Source organism: Filicampus tigris, chromosome 14 (genome assembly GCF_054856515.1).
Source record: "Filicampus tigris isolate MCC_2025a chromosome 14, RoL_Ftig_1.0, whole genome shotgun sequence".
NCBI classification, from domain to species: domain Eukaryota; kingdom Metazoa; phylum Chordata; class Actinopteri; order Syngnathiformes; family Syngnathidae; genus Filicampus; species Filicampus tigris.
Window position 1 is genome coordinate 23,856,057 of NC_141230.1, and position 20,273 is coordinate 23,876,329.

At 46.7% G+C, this 20,273-nt stretch overlaps 1 protein-coding gene across 1 annotated transcript in view; it reads left to right on the top strand.

The window, feature by feature from the left end:
• Positions 1-20,273, top strand: part of LOC147136946 (titin-like) — a 132,406-nt gene that overhangs the window by 56,593 nt on the left and 55,540 nt on the right. Inside the window, 27 exon segments of the mRNA XM_086052158.1 lie at positions 56-619; positions 711-992; positions 1,698-1,976; positions 2,056-2,337; positions 2,433-2,711; positions 2,862-3,149; positions 3,232-3,510; positions 3,579-3,860; positions 4,019-4,297; positions 4,495-4,773; positions 5,894-6,172; positions 6,631-6,909; positions 7,220-7,501; positions 7,582-7,860; positions 7,940-8,218; positions 8,303-8,581; positions 8,665-8,952; positions 9,035-9,313; positions 10,189-10,470; positions 11,596-11,874; positions 11,956-12,237; positions 12,346-12,624; positions 13,108-13,395; positions 14,008-14,286; positions 14,521-14,802; positions 16,440-16,718; positions 19,974-20,261. Of these exon segments, the coding sequence (XP_085908284.1) occupies positions 56-619; positions 711-992; positions 1,698-1,976; positions 2,056-2,337; positions 2,433-2,711; positions 2,862-3,149; positions 3,232-3,510; positions 3,579-3,860; positions 4,019-4,297; positions 4,495-4,773; positions 5,894-6,172; positions 6,631-6,909; positions 7,220-7,501; positions 7,582-7,860; positions 7,940-8,218; positions 8,303-8,581; positions 8,665-8,952; positions 9,035-9,313; positions 10,189-10,470; positions 11,596-11,874; positions 11,956-12,237; positions 12,346-12,624; positions 13,108-13,395; positions 14,008-14,286; positions 14,521-14,802; positions 16,440-16,718; positions 19,974-20,261 (7,875 nt within the window).

Sequence of the window (20,273 nt, forward strand, 5' to 3'; positions counted from 1 at the left end):
AGGTCTAGTTTTCATGTTTCCGCTTTCTAAGACATTTTCCACCTGCTTTCCGTAGAAATGTACCCGCCACTTTTTGTATCAAAACCAGAGCCAATGACATCGTATGTGGGAAAAACGGCCGTGTTCCAGTGCTCGCTCACTGGCTCGGCGCCTATAGAAGTAGTCTGGCACAAAGACAACATAGCCATCTCACCCTCAGACCACTATGCTATGAGGTGCGACAAGAACAAGTACTCCCTGCACATCTCCAATCTTGAGCCCAGCCATCAAGGAGTGTACCTGTGCAAGGCGTCCAACAGCGTTGGCGCCGCTACTTTTAGCACAGAGCTCAAAGTCATCAACAAGCCCAAATTCGTTAAGAGCTTTGAGCCAGTGTCCGCCGCCGTTAACCAGATGCTGAGGCTGGAGTGCCAGGTGGATGAGGACACTGGTGTGACAGTCAACTGGACCAGGGATGGTAAGAAGGTCCACCAGAGCCTGGAGTGTAAGCAGTCCTTTGATGACAAGGTGGCAGTTCTCGAAATTGCCAAGTCCAAAGTGAAGGACTCTGGTGTGTATGTGTGTACCGCCTCCAACGAGGCCGGAAGCTCCTCCTGTGAGGCTCTCGTGACAGTTCAAGGTAAGACTTGACTGACTTGTTAGCCAAGGCTAACACTTCGTATTGCTTCCTCTCTTTTACCAAATGTTTTGAAAATAACCACTCCCTGCAGAGCCTCCCAGCTTTGTCAAGAAAATGGATCAAAGTATCACATGGAAGCAAGGAATAGCTGCTCGCTTGCATTGCACCATCAAAGGTTCCCCAGAGCTCCACATCCACTGGTTCTGGAATGAGCGAGAGTTGGGCTCTGGAGACAAACACAAAATTTCTTTCACAAATGGCACAGCCACTTTGGAGATCATGAACCTTCTTGTCACTGACAGTGGCCGCTACACCTGCGAGGTGTCAAACAATGCCGGCAGTGAGAGCTGCTGTGCAGCCGTGGCTGTCAAAGGTTCGTCATCTTGTGGCTTCACATTCGTCTCCATTTTTTTGCGGTTGTAACTGCATGTACCTGCACAGTGATTATATCACCCATTTATCACAGGGGAGATGTTCCAGACCCCTGTTCTAACCCAATCAGCAAGAGGTGAAATTTCACAATATAGAGAGACTAACTAAGCTGTTTATTTCTCATTCCCTCACTATAAAACTGGCACACAAAACAAAAGGCAATTCAGCGTTGCACATTTAAACATCTAAATTTGCTAGTCATTTTCGAGTCAGACTAGTCAGTCTCGTCAAAATCCGACACATTCATACTAAAATATAATCTGAAACGCCATGAGTAGGCTCAACGAAATTAGCATCGATGTTACCTTATAGACCTTAAAACAAATGCTACTTTAACACACACGTTATCTCTGTGAGATGGTAACAACTACTGTACTACTGTTAGTTGGGACTTTCTATTCTTCTTGCTGTTAGTGCCGCATCTCCTCTGTTAGAGCTCGATGCTGCCTGGCATGTTGTGGCACAAAGTGGTACTACACTGAAGCTGTACAATGCTAAATTGGCACTTGCCTAGACATTGTAAGAAAAACAAGGAAGCACAAAAAAACTACTCAAAATGATCCACGATAAAGCGGCGGTGTGAATGATGACCTGCGATATAGAGGGGGAACATTGTACTTATACTCTTGACTTCTTCTGATAACAGAACCGCCGTCCATTAAGAAAGCGCTGCAGACAGTGGAGGCGGTGAAGGGCGCCAGCGCTCAGCTTGAGTGTGAAGTCGCAGGAAGTGCTCCCTTTGAGATCACTTGGTCCAAAAATAAAAGGACCATCAGTAGTGACCACAAATACAAGGTCATCTCCCAAGAGCCCATGTTGAGGCTGGAGATCCAGCCCTTTGAAAGTGCAGATATGGGAGAATATCAGTGTGTCATATCCAACGATGTAGGCAAGGTCACCACGAAGGGCTTAGCTAAACTTAAAGGTTGGTAAAATATTAACATCTTTTGACATTCACTCTCTGGTCTCCCGCTTAGCTCTTGGTGGCTTTGATCTTTCTGTAGAACCACCAACCTTCACAAAGAGAGTTGAAAGTGTGACGGCAGTGCTGGGAAATGCATTGAAGCTTCAGGGAACCGTGAAGGGTTCGGCCCCCATCACAGTCAAGTGGATGAAAGACTCAGAAATACTGAGAGATGACGATCCAAACATCACCATGTCATTTGAGAACAATGTGGCAAGCTTGTCCATAGCAGTCGTGGCCATCAGCCACGCCGGCAAATACCTGTGCCATGCCGAGAATGAAGCTGGGCAACAGAAATGTGAAGCTGCCCTGACAGTCCATGGTCAGATGACATCTTCCACGTAGTCTCCTTTGGTCTTATTGTCTTCTTAATTGTGAATGCTGAATGTCTCTCCTTGTGTACCAATCCTATCTCAGAACCTGCTAGAATTGTAGAACCGGCAGACTCCATCAGCGTGACGGCAGGTGATTCGGCCACGCTGGAGTGCACCATCTCCGGAAGCCCAGACCTTAAAGTCAAATGGTTCAGAGATGGCAAGGAGATGATCAGTGGGCGCAAATATAAGATGAGCCAGAAGGCCAATGTCGTCTCCTTGAAGATTCTCAAAGCAGAAAAGGCGGACACTTCCGTGTACAAGATGGAGGTTTCCAATAAAGTTGGGAAAGACCAGTGCACGTGCTCTGTGACAGTTCTAGGTTCGCTTTGCCATAACCTCTTAAATTTGAATGTTTGTGAGGGACTTTGATGGAGAGCTGATCAAATCCAACGTGAAGCCCTTCCTCAAGTCAGTTTTTAGTTCTTTTTCTAACAACTAATACAAACAATACCTTCTCTTTGATATGCAGACCGTATAATGCCGCCAGCCTTCACCAAGTTACTAAAACGGGTCGACGGTAACGTTGGCAGCGACATCTCACTGGAGTGTAAGGTCTCTGGGTCCCAACCCATCACCATCGCTTGGTTCAAGGATGAAGGGGAAATTGAATCCGGAGCCAAATTCTGGCAAGACTTAAAGGAGAGCTCTGCCACACTAAGCATCAGCCAGCTGGAGAAAGCTGACTCTGGAGTTTATAAATGTAGAGCCACCAACTCAGCCGGCGTGAAAGAAACCAGCGGCATACTTTATGTCAAAGGTGTGATTGTGTCTTGTACCGCCATTTTATTGATTTGATGCTAATGTAAAGTACATGTTTCCATCTCGCTTGTGGCCTCCAGAGCCGCCGGTATTCACAGTGACACCTGACAACCAGGATGTTATACCTGGAACTACAGTTTGTCTTCAGACTGCTTTCACTGGAACCCCTCCTCTGTCCGTGAAGTGGTTCAGAGAGGACAGGGAAATGATCAGTGGAGGCTCTTGTTTCATCAAGAAAGAAGCCTTCATGAGCACTCTGGAGCTTTCCTCCGTCAAGCCTGGCGACTCGGCTAAATATACGTGCCAGGTGTCTAATGACGCCGGCAAGGTGGACTACACCATGGTCTTCTTTGTAAAAGGTGCCCGTCATCATATGCATGAAAATCCCTATTTGACGCTGACCTGCTTCCAAATACTCTTTTCTCAGAACCTCCCGTCTTTGTGATGAAGCCTGAAGCTACCAAGCTGGTGGTCAGTGGCAACCCAATCAAGTTGCAGTGCAAAGTGACAGGCAGTCCTGTCATAGGTTTCAGGTGGCTGAAGAATGGCATGGAGATCAGCCACAGTCCTAAATACACATTGACCTCAGTGGATTTGGTGGCCTCTCTGGAGATAGTCAAGTGCGCCGTTGAGGACAGCGGAGACTATATGTGCGTAGCTACCAGTGAGGCTGGTAGCGACTCTTGCAGTAGCACAGTCACAGTCAAAGGTTTGTCCACTTCGCAGTAGAACTTTACCCACCATTCTGGACCCACTTTTAGGCTGTTGAAGTGCTCTGATGATGCAGGAGTTATCCAACACCAGTTCTGGTGGTGTGTTTTCTGCAGTTCAATTTATCATACTGACTGCTCCATTGTGTTCCTCTAGAGCCCCCAGTGTTTGCTCGTTTCTTGGAGCCCAAAGATGTGGTGAAGGGTTCTGAGATGATGCTGGAGGCCCAAGTGTCTGGTTCTGCCCCATTCACTGTGTCATTTTACAAAAACACAAAGCTGGTGAGAAATGACAAGAGACACAGGATCACAGTGAAGGAGGACCTGGTGGCCCTTCAGGTGCTGGGTTTGGAGGTTGGAGACGTGGGCTTGTACCAGTGTGCAGTGGAGAACGAAGTGGGGAAGGCCACTTGTGAATGTCAAGTCACTCTTAAAGGTCAGCTCAGATGATCTGGCATCATCTTTGTGTTCGGGACCTAGGATCTAGACCATTAGCTCCCCTGTTCTGTCACCTACCTATCAGACACTCTTATCTATGCTAGTTCTGGTTTGACATACCATTATCATTTTGTTGGAGTTTTTTAATTTATTTTTATGATCTAATAAAAGGCATTCTTATTAATTCTGTTGTAGAACCTCCTTCGTTTTTGCAAAAGCTGGAGAGCACCAGTGCCTTGGTAGGCAGCGAAGTGTCCTTGCAGTGCACCCTGAAGGGCTCAGAACCCATAACCGTCACCTGGCTCAAAGACAACTATGAGCTGAAAGAGGACGAAAATGTTCATATTTCATTGAAGGACCAGACGGCCCTGCTGCACATCCGGAACCTTCATAGCAAACATGGCGGCAAATTCTCATGTCATGCCCAGAATCAGGCGGGGAGTCAGACCTGTTCTGCCGTTTTGACTGTAAAAGGTCAGTAGTCCTCCAGACCCAAATTATTGCCTGAATCTCAGCAGTTAATGCACCTCCAACTGGGTTAGCTAGACCACATACAGCAGCGTCAAACAAAATTTTGTCGTGGGCAGAGTTGTAGTTGTGACTGTGAAAACCATTTACTGTATATGTACAGTCACCTCCTCATATTATTATTATTTGTGATATACTCCCTTGCCTTTGCAATTGGTTATTACAAAGGTGTCTCAGAAAGGTTCCAGGACTGGTGTCAGAAAATATATCTTTTAAGCGCAAAGTAAAAAACGGAGCGTTCCCTTTCAACATGTGCCAATGTAGGTGTTGTGGCAGGACAACTTGTGGGTGCTTCATGATGACATCCTCATGATGCACCTACTCACAATGACCATCCTACAGTTCCTGGCTGAAATGAACATTGCCATGTTACTCAGCTCCCTACTCACCTGACCTGGTGCCATATGATAATTTTTCCTCTTTGCCAAGCTCATGCGGGTCATCAAGAGACCCCTGTTTTGAAAACGTGAAAGACATCAAGACAGCTGTGACAGTAGAGCTGTGACAATTCCTTCCTGGAGTGAATGTGAGCATGGCGGAGCAGGCTGGGGAAAGTGTGGTAGATTCCAGGGCGATTACTTCAACGAGAAATTCGTGAAGTTTTAAGTTTGGTTTTTGAAATCAGTCCTGGAAATTTTCGGACGCAGCTCGTGTGAATTGCTAACAACAAATTAAAATTGAAATTATGGAAAATTGTGCCAGACAGCTTTCCATAACTATTGTTCAAAATGTTAAGAAGGTACTTGATGGGGAAAAAATGCTTGTAATATCTGTTTAAAGTGAATATACATTAAAATTTCGGTGCAGATTATCTGCCAAAATGAAAAAAACTGACACAGGAAACATCAAGTAGACACACTAAAGTGAATCAGCGTCTATTTGTACCTAGTTCCTTACGAGTTAACTTGGAGGAAGGCCTTTGTGTGGATGACAGTTCAAAAACTGAATCCAGTATGCCTTCATGGCAGCGTGACACTCGCGGACAAAGGAGTGCTTCATTTGCTCCAATGTTGTAACGTATTTGAGTCTGGAGAAACTTTGCTGACTTTTGTTCTTCGCGTCTTAGAACCAGCTAAGGTGACAGAGGAGGTGAAGTCCATCAGTGTGACTCAGGGGGATCTGGCTACCATGGCAGCAAGGTTCTCAGGAACCAAGCCACTTACGGTGCGCTGGCTGAAGGCTGGCAAAGAGTTGGTGTCCGGCCAGAGATACAAAGTACAAAGCACAGACTCCAGCTCTGTGCTAAAAATCAATAAAACAGACAAAAGTGACGGCGGAGACTACACCTTTGAGGTTTCAAACGATGTCGGTCACAGTTCTTGCAAGGCGACACTCACCATTTTGGGTCAGTTGAAAACATTGTGCGAGATCTGTTATCAAGGGATTCAATCTTGATGCGCACACTATTGCTAACCTCTTTGTTTTTTCAATGTCAGATCAAATCATTGCGCCGACATTCACAAGGAAGCTGAAGCAAAGCGAAGGTATCAAAGGCTCCTTTGCTCATCTAGAGTGCGTTGTGTCGGGCTCGCTGCCCCTCAGCATTCAGTGGTACAAAGACGAAAGCCAGATCCAGACGGACGACAAACACAAGTGCACCTTCTTTGAAAATGTAGCTTTCCTGGAAATCTCCGATCTGGACAGCAAAGATAGCGGAAGCTATGCCTGCATCGCGAAGAACAAGGCGGGAAGTGCTCAGTGCTCGGGCACCTTGTTTATCAAAGGTTTGATTCTCTTTTGTCTTGGTCAGGTTAAGAACCGCGGCAAGTTTGTTCATAATTATTGATTGATCTATTTTTCCAGAGCCTCCCTGTATTATTGAAACACCAGAGTCAATGAACGTTCTGCCTGGCTCAAAGGTCCATTTCAGTGCTTTGATCTCAGGCACACCGCCACTGACCATAAAATGGTTTAAGAACCAGAAAGAGATCTTGTCCAGCTCCGACTGCCTGGTGATAAAGGACAACACATCCACTTCTTTGGAGCTCTTCTTTGTTAAAACTTCAGACTCCGGTGACTACGTCTGCGAGGTTCACAATGATGTCGGCGCCATCACCTGCCAGGCCACTCTCTTTGTCAAAGGTTTCTCACCAGCGCCTCTTCCTGTTCCGTCCGTCTTTTTGCACATTGTTAAAGTAATTTAAGCGAAAAAAATAACCAGGCAAACCTAGCTAAAACACTGACAACACAGGATCTACCAGTACCAAGAATGGTGCTGTGGCTTTATGAATTGTTTTATGTTCAAATGAGTTAGAAAATAGTGTTCACAAGACTTAAAACTTTTAATAGCAGATAGACCAAACTCGAGGAATGTGAGATTGGCAGGGTTGAAACGCAAACTTGAATCTTCATTTTGAGGTATTTCTGACGGACATGCTTGCTTCCCCCACAGAACCCCCGAAGTTCACGCGTACTCCAACGCGCTTGTCTGTGATCCAACCGGGTCAGAGTCAAATGTTTGAGTGCCAAGTGAGTGGCACACCCGAGATAGACATCTACTGGTTCAGGGAGGGTTCTGAGATCAGTCCCGATAGTCGCCACAAGATGGCCTTCGTCAACTCCTTCGCCACGCTGGAGTTGAGCGGAACCAACATCAAAGACAGCGGAATGTACTTCTGTGAAGCTCGCAATGAAGCGGGAAGCGAGAGCTGCAGCATGGAACTCCAGGTCAAAGGTCAGTTCAGGCACATGTTTTAGTGGCTGTTTTAGGGCTTCAGATCCTGTGAGGATGACTGTGTTATTTCCCGATGTCAGAGCCGCCTGTGTTTCTACGAGAGCTGACGCCGGCTAGCGTTGTAACAGGCTGCGGTGCTGGGCTTATTTGTCAACTAGCCGGCACCGCTCCCTTTGAGATCACATGGCACAAAGACGGCAAGGAGCTGAAAACCAGTGCTAAACACGGCCTCTCCCTGGTCAATGACATGGTGGGCCTGGAGGTAAACAAATGTGACACAGGCGATGTTGGTGAATACCAGTGTACTGTCACCAATGAAGTGGGAAGCTGTAGTTGTAAGGCCACACTGAGCCTCAAAGGTTGGTACCACCGTTTAGATTTGAAATGTTCTCAGGCTCCAGTCGACTGCCAGAATTAATGACCAGTTTTCTCAAACAGAACCGCCAACATTTACCAAGAGAATGGAAAATGCCACCTGTGTTCTGGGTAAGAAGGTGGTCTTTGAGTGCGTGGTGGACGGCTCTCCAACCATTTCTGTGCAATGGCAAAAGGACGGAAACTGGATTTTGGATGATCCAAAGATTGAGAGAACATTTGAGAACAATGTGGCCACGCTCAGGATCCTTGCATGTGAAGCGGTTCACAGTGGGTCTTACACTTGCCAGGCCATGAATGACGCCGGCCAGGATAGGTGTGTTTCCACCCTAGCGGTCCAAGGTACTCACTCTTCACTAACCTCTCCTTTTGGATCCTGCTCTGATGCCGGACCTGCTGTAACTTTGTGACTTTACTGGCTTGCAGAACCACCTCAGATCTCAGAGAAACCTGAGTTGGTGAAAGTGACATCGGGAGATCCAGTTAGTCTGGACTGTAAGGTAAAAGGCTCACCAGAGCTCAAAGTGCGTTGGCTGAAAGAGGGCAAAGAGCTACAGTCCATCAGGCAGCACAAGCTGAGCTTTGAGAACAACATCAGTAGCCTAAAAATTCAATCAGCGCAGAGAGAGGACGAAGGAGACTACGTCTTCGAGGTGTCCAACCCCATCAGCAGCTGCAGTTGCACTGTCAAAGTGGTTGTGTCAGGTTGGTGTGAAGAGCATGGGGTATGAAGAAGACCCTGACATCTGAACCAGTCAATCACTTTGTGTTTGTTTTCCTGGTCACAGAACAAGTCATCCCGCCGAGCTTCATTAAACCCCTCAGAGACATGCAAGAGATTCTAGGCTCTTTTGTTCAGATGGTTTGCAAGATATCCGGGTCTATTCCCATCTCTGTAGAATGGCAGAAAGATGGCACCAAGATCTCCAGCGGTGTTAAACACAAACTGATTCAGCAAGACAACTCTGTGTGTGTGGAGATTGAGCACTTAGAGATTTTAGATGCAGGTTCCTACTCCTGCAAACTCAGCAACTCTGCAGGAAGCTGCCAGTGTACTGGAACCCTGAAAGTCAAAGGTTAAACCATGTTTTGGATTGTTAACTTGATCCTCAAATTGAGAATCTGCTTTTATAACCTGGTCCATTTTATTGTCTGTAGAACCTCCCAGCTTTGTCACCCTGCCTGAGTCCCAGGCAACAGTACCCAATGCAACGGTGCGCTTCAAAGGGACGTTCAAGGGAACGCCACCCTTCAGTGTAAAATGGTTCAAGGATGATTTGGAGCTGATGACGGGGCCCACTTGTCTCATGGGGCAGGAGGGACTCTCTTGCTTCCTGGAGCTCTACTCCGTGGGTGTCACCCAGAGCGGCGCCTACTCATGCCAAGTCAGCAACGATGCTGGTTCCGTGCACTCCAGTGCAGACTTGACGGTCAAAGGTTGGACAATTGTCTTGTCGCTATGTTTTGTGTGTCTTCTTCAGCATTAGCATTAGTACAGCTTTGTTGTCATGTGGGTGTTTCTTCTCTCTTTCTTCTGTCTTGCACAGCGGTCGACCACCCTCCAACACACACTAAACCGTTCCCTTTCTGTCCTGCAACCGCCTTTGCTTTGGCGCCATACATTCCTAAAAGTTGAATGGAGGCAACTAGACTATTTTCATTGACATTTTACCGTTACCCCAAAAGCTTCTTCAGCTTTAAATTTTATGTTTGGAGTACCCCTAGTTATACCTCTGGTGAGTGTGTGCCCTGGGGGTAGGTGTTAAAATAGGGTTATTGTTGCCAAGTGTGAGTGGTTCACTTGCCTGGTGAAAACAACTCTTTGTGGCAACCTTTCCCATAGAGTGAGACAATCTTTGGGGGAGGGATGGCATAAACCTCCCAGGCCTTTTTAGTTAGACACAGGTGGCCTGTTTCACATCTCGTTTAAACTAGTCTTCCCTGTCCTGAATTTGGACATAATTGTCCTCAAAGGAATGTCCCTTCTTTCTAGGATGCAAATTAATTGCTGCCTACTGCTAACTACTTTTTCCTTTATGGGTTAAAGTAAAGGGTTTATTGGTGTCTCTAAGAAGACGTCCCTGCACTCCTCACTACGCTGTGCCGCATCAACAATATTGCTGAGTTTGCTTCAAAGAAGTTAGTCATTGGAATGAACATGCTTTCGTCTGAAGGTGTTGCGATGACTGAAGTTTGGCACACAACCAAGAAGAATCCAATTGCCTCCACTCAACTTTTACGGATTGTCAAGACCAGGATGAGAATCTATAAAGACATTCCGCCAGCTAATACTAATGTTTTGGCCTTTCCAGAACCACCGGAGTTTGTGTTGAAACTCCCAGCCAGTAAGTGTGTGAAGCGGGGCGAGCCACTCCGCCTGGAGTGTAGGGTCACTGGTACCGGACCTATCAAGGTGACCTGGTACAAGCAGGACAACAGGCTAATGGACAGCGGCAACTGTAGCACGTCGTTTGTTGGCTCAGTGGCCACCCTCGAGCTGCACACCACTGGCTTTGACGATGACGGCGTTTACACATGTGAAGCTCATAGCGACGCCGGCAGTGTCAGCTGTAGCACCACTCTTACTGTGAAAGGTTGGTTTTTCCCTGACTTCCTGTCAGTGACTTGCAGGTCACATAGCTTAAAGCTGTCATCCATTAGGTATTCCTCTTTTTTCGCACAGTCACACAACTGCCTTTGTCTGAGTAGAACTCTATGTTTACTGCATGAAGGTTGCAGACCACCACTGTAATCCTAATCCATTTTTTTTGTATCGCTTGCACTCGTTAGGGTTATTGTAATTGTATTAAGTAATTGAATTCTATACAAGCTGGCATGGGGTGACAGGTGGAACACATCCTGAACTGGTTGCCTGTCAATCACAGGGCATGTAGTCCTAATTCAAGACTCTCAAATTCCATTCATCCATTTCCTATTGCATCTATCCCCAGTAGGGTGTGGGTGAGCTGGAGTCTATCCCAGCTGACTTCGGGCAGATGTATGGAACACTCTGAACTGGTCACCAATCAATTGTTATGGCACTTACAGGCAAACAAGCATTCACATCTAATTTCATCAAATTCATCTAAAAAAACATGAATGGAACATGCAAGACAAAAGTCTTCAATGCTGTATGCATGTTTTTTGTGCGTGGGAGGAAGCTTAGAGTGTCTCTATAAAACCCTTGCAACCACAGGGAGAACGTGCAAACGTTGTGCAGAAAGACCAGAGATTCTAGTGCGAGTCATAAAGCAGAACATTCCAAATTCCATGTGTCTGTCCATTTTCCTCAGCACCTGTTCTCATTACGGTCGCAAGGCGAGGGACAGCCTGGATTGGTTGCTACCTAATCGCAGGGAACATACAGTACAGACTAACAAGCACACACAACTACTGTATGGTCAATTTCTTGGTCTTAAATTAACCTAAAACATCTGGGTGGAAGGCGGAGTACCAGGAAAAAAAACGTCGCACGCACACTGGACCTGCAATCTTCACACGGGAAGAGCCGATATTTTAACCCAGAATCTCAGAACTGAGAGGCAGACGTTCTAACCACTAGTCTACTGTGTTGACCCCTTTCCAAATTCCAAAAATCCAAATTTCTCAAGATGCCAGAGGGGACAAGAGGATCAAAGCTATTCGGATTTCAGCTTTAAGATTTTGCGCCACCTGTAGATCTCTTGTGCCTCTGTAATGATGTGCTGGTCTTCCCGTAGACCCACCATCATTTATTAGAGTACCGGAACCGGTAGAGGGGCTGAAGGGGAAGGATGTGAGTCTCTATTGTGAGATGAGCGGCACAGCCCCTTTCCAGACTGCCTGGTTCAAGGATGGCAAGCCCCTGATGGAGAGCAGAAAATACAAGATGTTGAGCGAGGGCAGCTCGGCCACGTTGCACGTCATTGGGATCGAACCCGCAGACGCCGGCCGCTACGAGTGCAAGGCATCAAACCCCGTAGGCAGCGACAGCTGCCAGGCGTCAGTTAAACTCAGAGGTCAGTGGACTTCAAAGCATCAGGTGCGGAACCAAGGTTAGATTCCTTCCCCTTGCTGACTGGTTTGTTGGTCTTCTCCAGAGCCTCCGTCCTTCATGGAGAAACTGTCCAATGCGACTGTGGTTCTGGGACAGGAGGTGAGTCTCGTGGCCACTGTCAAAGGCTCCGAGCCCATTGCCGTGTCCTGGGTTCTAGACAAGGACCACATTCTTAGGGACGGCGACAACAGGAAAATCAGCTTTGAGAACCAGCGGGTGTCTCTCAAAGTTTTTGCGGCTGACGCAGCTGCAGCAGGCCGGTACACTTGCCAGCTGCACAATGACGCCGGGAGTACGGAGTGTTTCGCAAACTTGACTGTTCTTGGTTGGTAACCATCTAATTCTCTCTTTCTCCTACAGTGTTTCTTCATTCCACAAGCCACTAAGCAGGCGCAGCTTTAAACACCTTGTGCTCCATGTGTGTCACTTCCAGAACCTGCCAAGATTGTGGATAAGCCCGACTCTCTGTGCGTGACAGCTGGCGACATTGCCGCCCTGGAAGTCAAAGTGTGCGGCACCCCAGAGCTGGTGCCCAAGTGGTTCAAGGATGGTGTGGAGCTGGCCTCTGGCAGGAAATACAAAATTTCCTTCTCCCGGATGATCTCCAGCCTGAACGTGCTGGCTGCGGAGAAACTGGATTCTGGAGAATATACATTTCAGGTCATGAACGAGGTCGGGAAGGACCTAAGCAAAATTAATCTCACTGTCTTAGGTTGGTGGCACTTCCTTTCACGTTTCAAGTTGCGTTTACTAAGGAGGTCATGTGTATTGATTTGTGTAGTTGTCTTTGATGTTTCAAAGGGAGTTTTGCATCAGTATATGCCCTTTTTGGTATCTTTCTGAGTTCCAATTCAGTCTGTGTACGCTTGTGTTGCTTTCTTTGATGGGTAAAGCCTGTCACTTTGATGTTTAAGGCCTTTTAAAAGGGAATTTTGCGACTGTGTGCCTGTGCCTTTGATGTTTTGTTTTACAAAATGCATTTTTGCATCTGCATCTGCAGTACATCTACCTGTGTCTTTGTTTTGAAAGTTATGAGGGCATTGTGCACCTGTTTGAGCTCATGCTACATAGGGAGTTGTTTGTATACCTGCTACCTGCTAGTTTTGGGTCTTCTCCGTGACGCTTGTAACAAACTGAGAGAGAAACTGTAAAACTTGTGGTATCCCACCTTTGTGCCGTCTTTCCCTCCTGACAGACAAAATTATCCCGCCTTCCTTCACGAGAAAACTCAAGGACTGTAACACGGTGGTCGGCAAAGCCGGCGAGATGGAATGCAAGGTGTCGGGCTCAACCCCTTTCACCATTTCCTGGTACCACGATGACGAGGAACTCCACAGTGGGCCCACCTACGACATCTCCTTCAGTGACAACAGCTGCACCCTGAGGGTACCAACCCTGAAGCTGTCCGACTCTGGGCGCTACAGGTGTAAGGCGATCAATGAGGCGGGAATCAGCGAGACAAGTGCCACCTTGGATGTCAAAGGTAAGCGGAGTCTGCTGTTTCAGCCGTCTTTAGTCTATTTTCCGCGCCGAGGATTTGATGGCCGTGGCGAGTGCGGCGAGGAACAACAGTGAGTTGTTGTTGTTGGTTGGGGGACAGATTTGAGTGATGGACCAAGCTGTAAAAGCAGTGAGTCACTCTTTCTGTTCAAATATTAGCCAGCGGGGGGCCAAAAGCACTTGTCTCACTGGTATCTGGAAATGTAGCTCTCTGCCTTTGAGCAGCTTGTCTGACTGGGAATGCTCATTTCTAGACGCTGCTCATATAGCGCTCTGCCCTGCCCTTCTTGTTTCTGATTGGTGGCCCTCGTCACAGAATCAAGCATTCAATTAGTGTGCTGATCGAAGGGCCCCTGCACACAGCGCGCACTGATTGAATGGTCGATTTTTTATTTTTTTTATTAAGTTCAGAAACGATGACGGCAGCCCGTCTAAAATCAGAGGCGGACCGGCCTATAGGCGGGTACTATTCCCCCCCCCCGGGAGAAAAAAGGCGAATGACGGATGACTGACCCGCGCTGCAGACGGATGATGAATAATGGACGCTCAGTTATTAGTAAAATGCCTAGCTCTGGTGACTTGTTCTTGTCTGCAGAGCCACCGTCTTTCGTGGTTGCGCCGCAGCCAGCCGAGGCTACGCCAGGGTCGGATGTCGTCTTCTCAGCCATTGTGAAGGGCAGCGGCCCCATCAGGGTGAAGTGGTTCAGGGGGGCCAAGGAGCTGGAGGCCGGGCGGGACTGCGACTTCTCGCTGAAGGACAACCGGGTCCTCCTGCAGTTCTACCGGGTGGACAGGAGTCATGCCGGAGAGTACACGTGCCAGATCATCAACGACGTGGGCAAAGAGAGCTACCCCGTCAACCTCCTGCTCAAAGGTCTGGGGCTTTCTTGCATGGCTAAACTTACAACAGGGGATCTGCTGGGTCTCCTGACACACTTTTTAGTGCATCGCCAGTGTCTTTGACGTTCAAGTTGTGTTAGTAAGGAAGCTGATCATCTAAGTACACTTGTTTTGGAGTTTTGCATCTATGTGTTCGTCTCATTGTGTGTCACTACGGAGCGAGTGGATTGTGACTGACATCCGGCATCCGTTCGCATCCCTCTTCCAGAGCCGGCTTTGTTCGTGAAGAAGCTAAAGGACGTGTCTGTGGAGAAAGGCAAACCTCTGAGACTGGAGTGTACATACTCAGGGACTCCAGAGATTTCGGGGAGCTGGTTCAAGGATGAACAGCCGGTGTTGGCGTCGTACAAATACAACCTGAGCATCACGGAGAGCTCCTGCATCCTGGAGTGTTTGAGCACAGATGACAAGGATGCCGCCGGAAAGTACGTCTGCCGCGTGGCCAACGACGCCGGCACGGATGAATGCGAAGCCACTGTTACCATCCTGGGTGAGTACACGACCCACACCATCGATTCTCAAACTTTTGTGATGCAGCCAGGGAGACCCTCATCTCCCAACACCAATTAGTTATAGTCATGTATAGCCTTAAGTTACCCCCGTGTTAATACAGTACTTCATTTCAAGAATGTCTCTACGTGAATATTAATGAGCTGTTCAATCGAAAGGAGCCAAACCAAATCCAATTGAATTCAATTCAATATTTAGTCCTTATCGCTGGCTGATGTGCACTGCAAACACTTGGATGATGGTTGCGAAAAAAACTAGACCCTAAAGTTATGACTTTAGACATGATATTTAGCGACTTTTGAAATTACGATTAAGTGAACTTGATTGCTGGTGATATTTACATTGAAAATGCGGCCTGGACTGCATCTCTAATCAATTACTTTCTCAAACACATGGTCAAGGCGTCATGAAGCTGCCAAAATGACCAGCAAGATTGTAGCATATTTATGCAGTTACATTTTAAATTCTTGTATTCTTGGATTGGATAGTTTATTTTTTCCCATCTTCAGTCATTAATGAAAACCACGATGAGCTGCTTATATGTTCCAAATATAGACATAAAAAAATGTTTTCCAAATTTTTTTCCTCAATCATAATGACTAATTGTAATTAATAATCAGATTACAATTTTAATCAAAATCTTAGTGATTACCATGTCGGCTGTTATGGTGGAGCCCCACTGTTTTTGTAATTGCTTTACTTTTGCTCTGTTTTAATCTGCTGTCTGCAACCAGGCATTGCAAATGAGAATCTCTTCTCAATTGCCTTAACTGGAGAAATTAAGGTTAAATACAATACAATACAATACAATACAATACAATACAATTTCATTTATATAGCGCATTTCATAACAGCTAGAGCTGTAACAAAGCACTTTACAAACAGTAGACAATAAGTAAAGATAATAAAAGGCCGTAATACACAAGTATCAATAAATATAGATATAAATAATATATAAGATATAAATAAAAAACATATAAACAAATAAAGCCAATAAATTTAACATAAAACACAGTTGACACCTGGAGAAGAGCCGAAAATTTCAGGTCTGATCAAAAGCCAGAGAATAGAAATGTGTCTTCAACCGGGTTTTCAACGTATGCCAACAAGCTAGCATCCTAATGGGCTCATTTGCTAATGTGATCATTTTTGCTTATGTGCCAATGCTAACTTGTAACACGCTATGTGCCAATTCTTTCATGTACAGTACTATATATTTTGTGTGCTAATGTGTGGGTATCCTAGCGTGTTAATGAGTTAACATGCTAATGCACAAATATTGCAGACGTTGTTCGTGGAATAAGTGCACGTCAGCGCCTGACAATGGATAAATTGATTCTTCCTTTCTCTATGCTTGCCAGTCAATGTCCGGAGACAAGCAGCGGACTTGTCGCTACTCAGTGTCAGACAAACAGGGGACTGGTTCCTAGTCAACGGCATGGCACACATACACAAACAATTGACCGGTCACCTTCAATGACCCTAACATGTTTTTGGAATGTGGGAGGAAGGCATGGTTTCCGGAGTATAGCCATCTGAGCGTGGGGACTCCACATATGAAGGCCAGAACCCAAAAATTGGACGATCCACAGACTTGACTTTGTCTCCTTCCCGCAGAGCCGCCGTACTTCCTGGAGCCCCTGGAGCCTATGGAAGTGACGTCCGGCGATGCTGTCTGCCTCAAGTGTCACGTGGCGGGCACCCCCGAGATCAAAGTGTCCTGGTTCAAGGGTGACGGCAAGGTGCGCTCAAGTGCCACCTGTAGGCTGGAGTACGGCAAAGGTGTGGCCTGCCTCAAACTCAGCAAGGCCACCAAGGCCGACGTGGGCGAGTACACCTGCAAGGCCCAGAACAAGATCGGGATGGCCGCCTCCACATGTCGCCTCAGTGTGCAAGGTCGGTCACGCCGCCACTCCCGCCGCTCACCGCACAGGCCAGCTAATTAAAAAGCGCTTTTTATCCTCTTTGATTTCAAAGATGCAAAGCTCCAGTGGTACTAGCACCACACATAGACAATCACCAAGAGCTTTTGAATAGTGGGCTGCTGTATTGACTGATGAGCTCAGGATCAAGGTCGTTGACTGATGCCTTCTTCCTTCATTCCTCAGAGGCTAAGACTCCGCCGAGCTTCCCGAAGAAGATCATGAGTCTCCAGCAGACGTTGGGTTCTTCGGTCCATTTCGAGTGTCGTGTGGCCGGCTCGTCCCCTCTGGACGTTTCCTGGCTTAAGGATGGCCAGCCGGTGCGGGACGGGGATGAATTTTCGGCACTCTACGACGACAATACAGCCACGCTTACCATTCACCGCAGCGAGATGAGGCACGCCGGTGAATACGCCTGCGTGGCCACCAACAGTGTCGGCTCCGCGTCGTGCAGAGCCAAGCTCACCCTTCAAGGTCGGTGCCAGAAAATAGCTGCAAAGTTTTAAAGAAACAAAAACAAAAAAAACAGTGTGCCAGTTTGAATCCTCACTCTCTCCACAGAGCCGCGGTACCCACCAGTTTTCGACAGGAAATTGTCGGCGACGCAGGCGGTGACGGTGGGCGACAGCGTGGAGATGGAGTGTCACCTGACCGGCTCAACCCCCATGAAGGTGACCTGGTCGAAGGACCACAAGGACATCCGGAGCGGTGGGAACTACAGAATCCGCATGGAGGATAACACCGCCCAGCTCAGCATCGTCAAGGCCGACAAAGGCGACACGGGAAGATACTACTGCCACGCCACCAACGACGTCGGGAAGGACTCCTGCTCCTGTGATGTCACAGTCAAAGGTTTTTGCCCCAAACACTGGTCTTTGTGTCTGGCTCCTTTGGTCTCTGCGTCACGTCCCTCTGGTCTTTGTGTCAGATCTCCCTCTTCTTTTTCTCTTGCTCCTCCTGGTCTTTATGTCCCATTCCCCTAGTCTTTCTGCTCTGATCATTCATCTTTGTAACCCATGGTCTTGATCTTTGTAGCCCATCTTCTCTGTCTTTGCATCCCAACCACAAGGTCTTTGTGCCCGGTCCCCTGGTGTTTGTGCCTGCCTTGCTATCTGGTCTTTATGTTTCGTTTTACTGGTTATTGTGTACCACCCCCTCTCATCTTTGTGTCCTATCCACTTGGTCTTTTCTGTCTTGACTCTGTTGTCTTTTCATCTCCTCCCCTTGGTGTAGGTGTCCTGTCTCACAACCCTGGTCTTTTTGCACTGTCTTCGTTTATCGCCCCCGTTGTCTTTGTAATCTTTTGCCCTGGACTTGGTGCACGGTCCTCAACTTTGTGGCCTACTCCCCTGGCTTTTCATCTCTTCTCGTCCCTCTGGTTTTATCCCTCGCCCACATGCCACATGGTCTGTGTGTCTTCTGACTCATCGCCCTTGTCTCGTTTGTAGAGCGGAAGAACCCTCCGATATTCACCAAGAAGCCATCTGAGGAACTTGAGGACACCGAGGGCCGCCTGGTCAAGTTGGAGGCCCGGGTGTCTGGGTCCCAGCCGATGTCCGTCCTCTGGCTTAAGGATGGCGCCGACATCTCGGGCGCCGCCGATTACGACTTGAGCTTTAAGAGCAACGTGGCCGTGCTTTGCATCAAGAACAGCCGGCGTGAGCACAGTGGACGATACAGCTGCCAAGCGACCAACGAGGCAGGAAAGGCAGAGTGTGACGTCAACCTCAAAATCTCAGGTCAGTTAGCCCTTGCCACGAAAAGGAGGATGTGTTACCAGCTATGTCATATTCACTGATATATTTGGAAGAATGTTAAATAACATGACTAATATCTGACCTTTGTGACTGTTTTCCATCAGTATGCCGTAGATAATAAAATGTATCAATTAGCATGTTTAACATCTTATAACATCGCTAGCATTTTAGCTCAATTTGTGTGTTTAATAGCATGATTAGATTACTGGTAGTTCTAGCTTTTTGAATGCGCTCATGGCTAGAATTCAATACTCGTGATCACTTCTTTAATTTCTTAACATTTTCTGAAATGGAGCTCATAAAATGCATTTATTAATGTGCTTAATAGCATTGGTAGAATTTAAACCAATTTAGTACATTAAATAGCTTGACTTACCTTTTAGCACTGTTAGCTATTATTTGCCTTGTTTATTAGCATTGCGGTCATTTTAGCATTTTAATTTATATGAATGTTTCACAGCCTGACTAAAATGTTATTAGTATCAATACAATCCAGGTAATAAAATGTGTTATTAGCAGTGTTGCCACTCTTACTTGAAAAAAAAAACGGATTCCTTGCTTTAAAAAGTAAATAAGTTGATTACAATTTACTTCAATCATTACATTCAGCAGTCACCGACAACTGTGCGTGACAAAAATGACATGCAGTTGTGTCACTTAATTGGAAGTGCGTTTTTAACAGTGACATTTATATATATATATATATATATATATATATATATATATATATATATATATATATATATATATATATATATATATATATATATATATTTGATAGTATAAAAAAAAAAAAAGACTTCACTTAACAAAAATGCATTTTGTTAACTATTTCTAAAATAAAAACAGTCTTTTTACTTGACATATGTGTGCAACACATTTTAATGTTTTTGTTTTTAGCTGACACAAACTCCAAATAGTGACTGTGCTTCCATCTTGAAACCGCAAATCTCTCTCCTTTCTCTCGCTGTATGAGGACACGCGAGTTTCAATATGGTGAAATCGATGATGTCACTCCCTCAGATGGAAATACTCACAAGAAGCATTTTACTATGCCAGACGTGCATTTGTGTGTGCGTGTGTGCTATTTTTCCAAATAGTTGACAAATCTAAATGGCTCTCACTCTTTGATGATGCAATGTTTACGCTTGAACAAACGTGCCATTTTTGAGGTCTCCTGAAAAGTGACCAGATTGGAGATACACAAGGATTCGGCCTGACGCCGGTGAAATGTACTGTAGTGGATGTAAAAAACAAAAAAAAGTTGAAGCCACATTATGCACAATTTGTAGATTTAATTCTGTGATTTCTTCACCTACCATTACAGACGGAACACATGCACCACCAGTGGTACTAGCACCACACATAGACAATCACCAAGAGCTTTTGAATAGTGGGCTGCTGTATTGACTGATGGGCACCGTTGAGCTCAGGATCAAGGCCGTTGACTGATGCCTTCTTCCATTCCTCAGAGGCTAAGACGCCGCCGAGCTTCCCGAAGAAGATCATGAGCCTTCAGCAGACGTTGGGTTCTACGGTCCGTTTCGAGTGCCGTGTAGCAGGCTCGTCCCCTCTGGACGTTTCCTGGCTTAAGGATGGCGAGCCGGTGCGGGGTGGGGATGAATTTTCAGCACTCTACGACGACAACACAGCCACGCTTACCATTCATCGCAGCGAGATGAGGCACGCCGGGGAATACGGCTGCGTGGCCACCAACAGTGTCGGATCCGCGTCGTGCAGAGCCAAGCTCACCCTGCAAGGTCGGTGCCAGA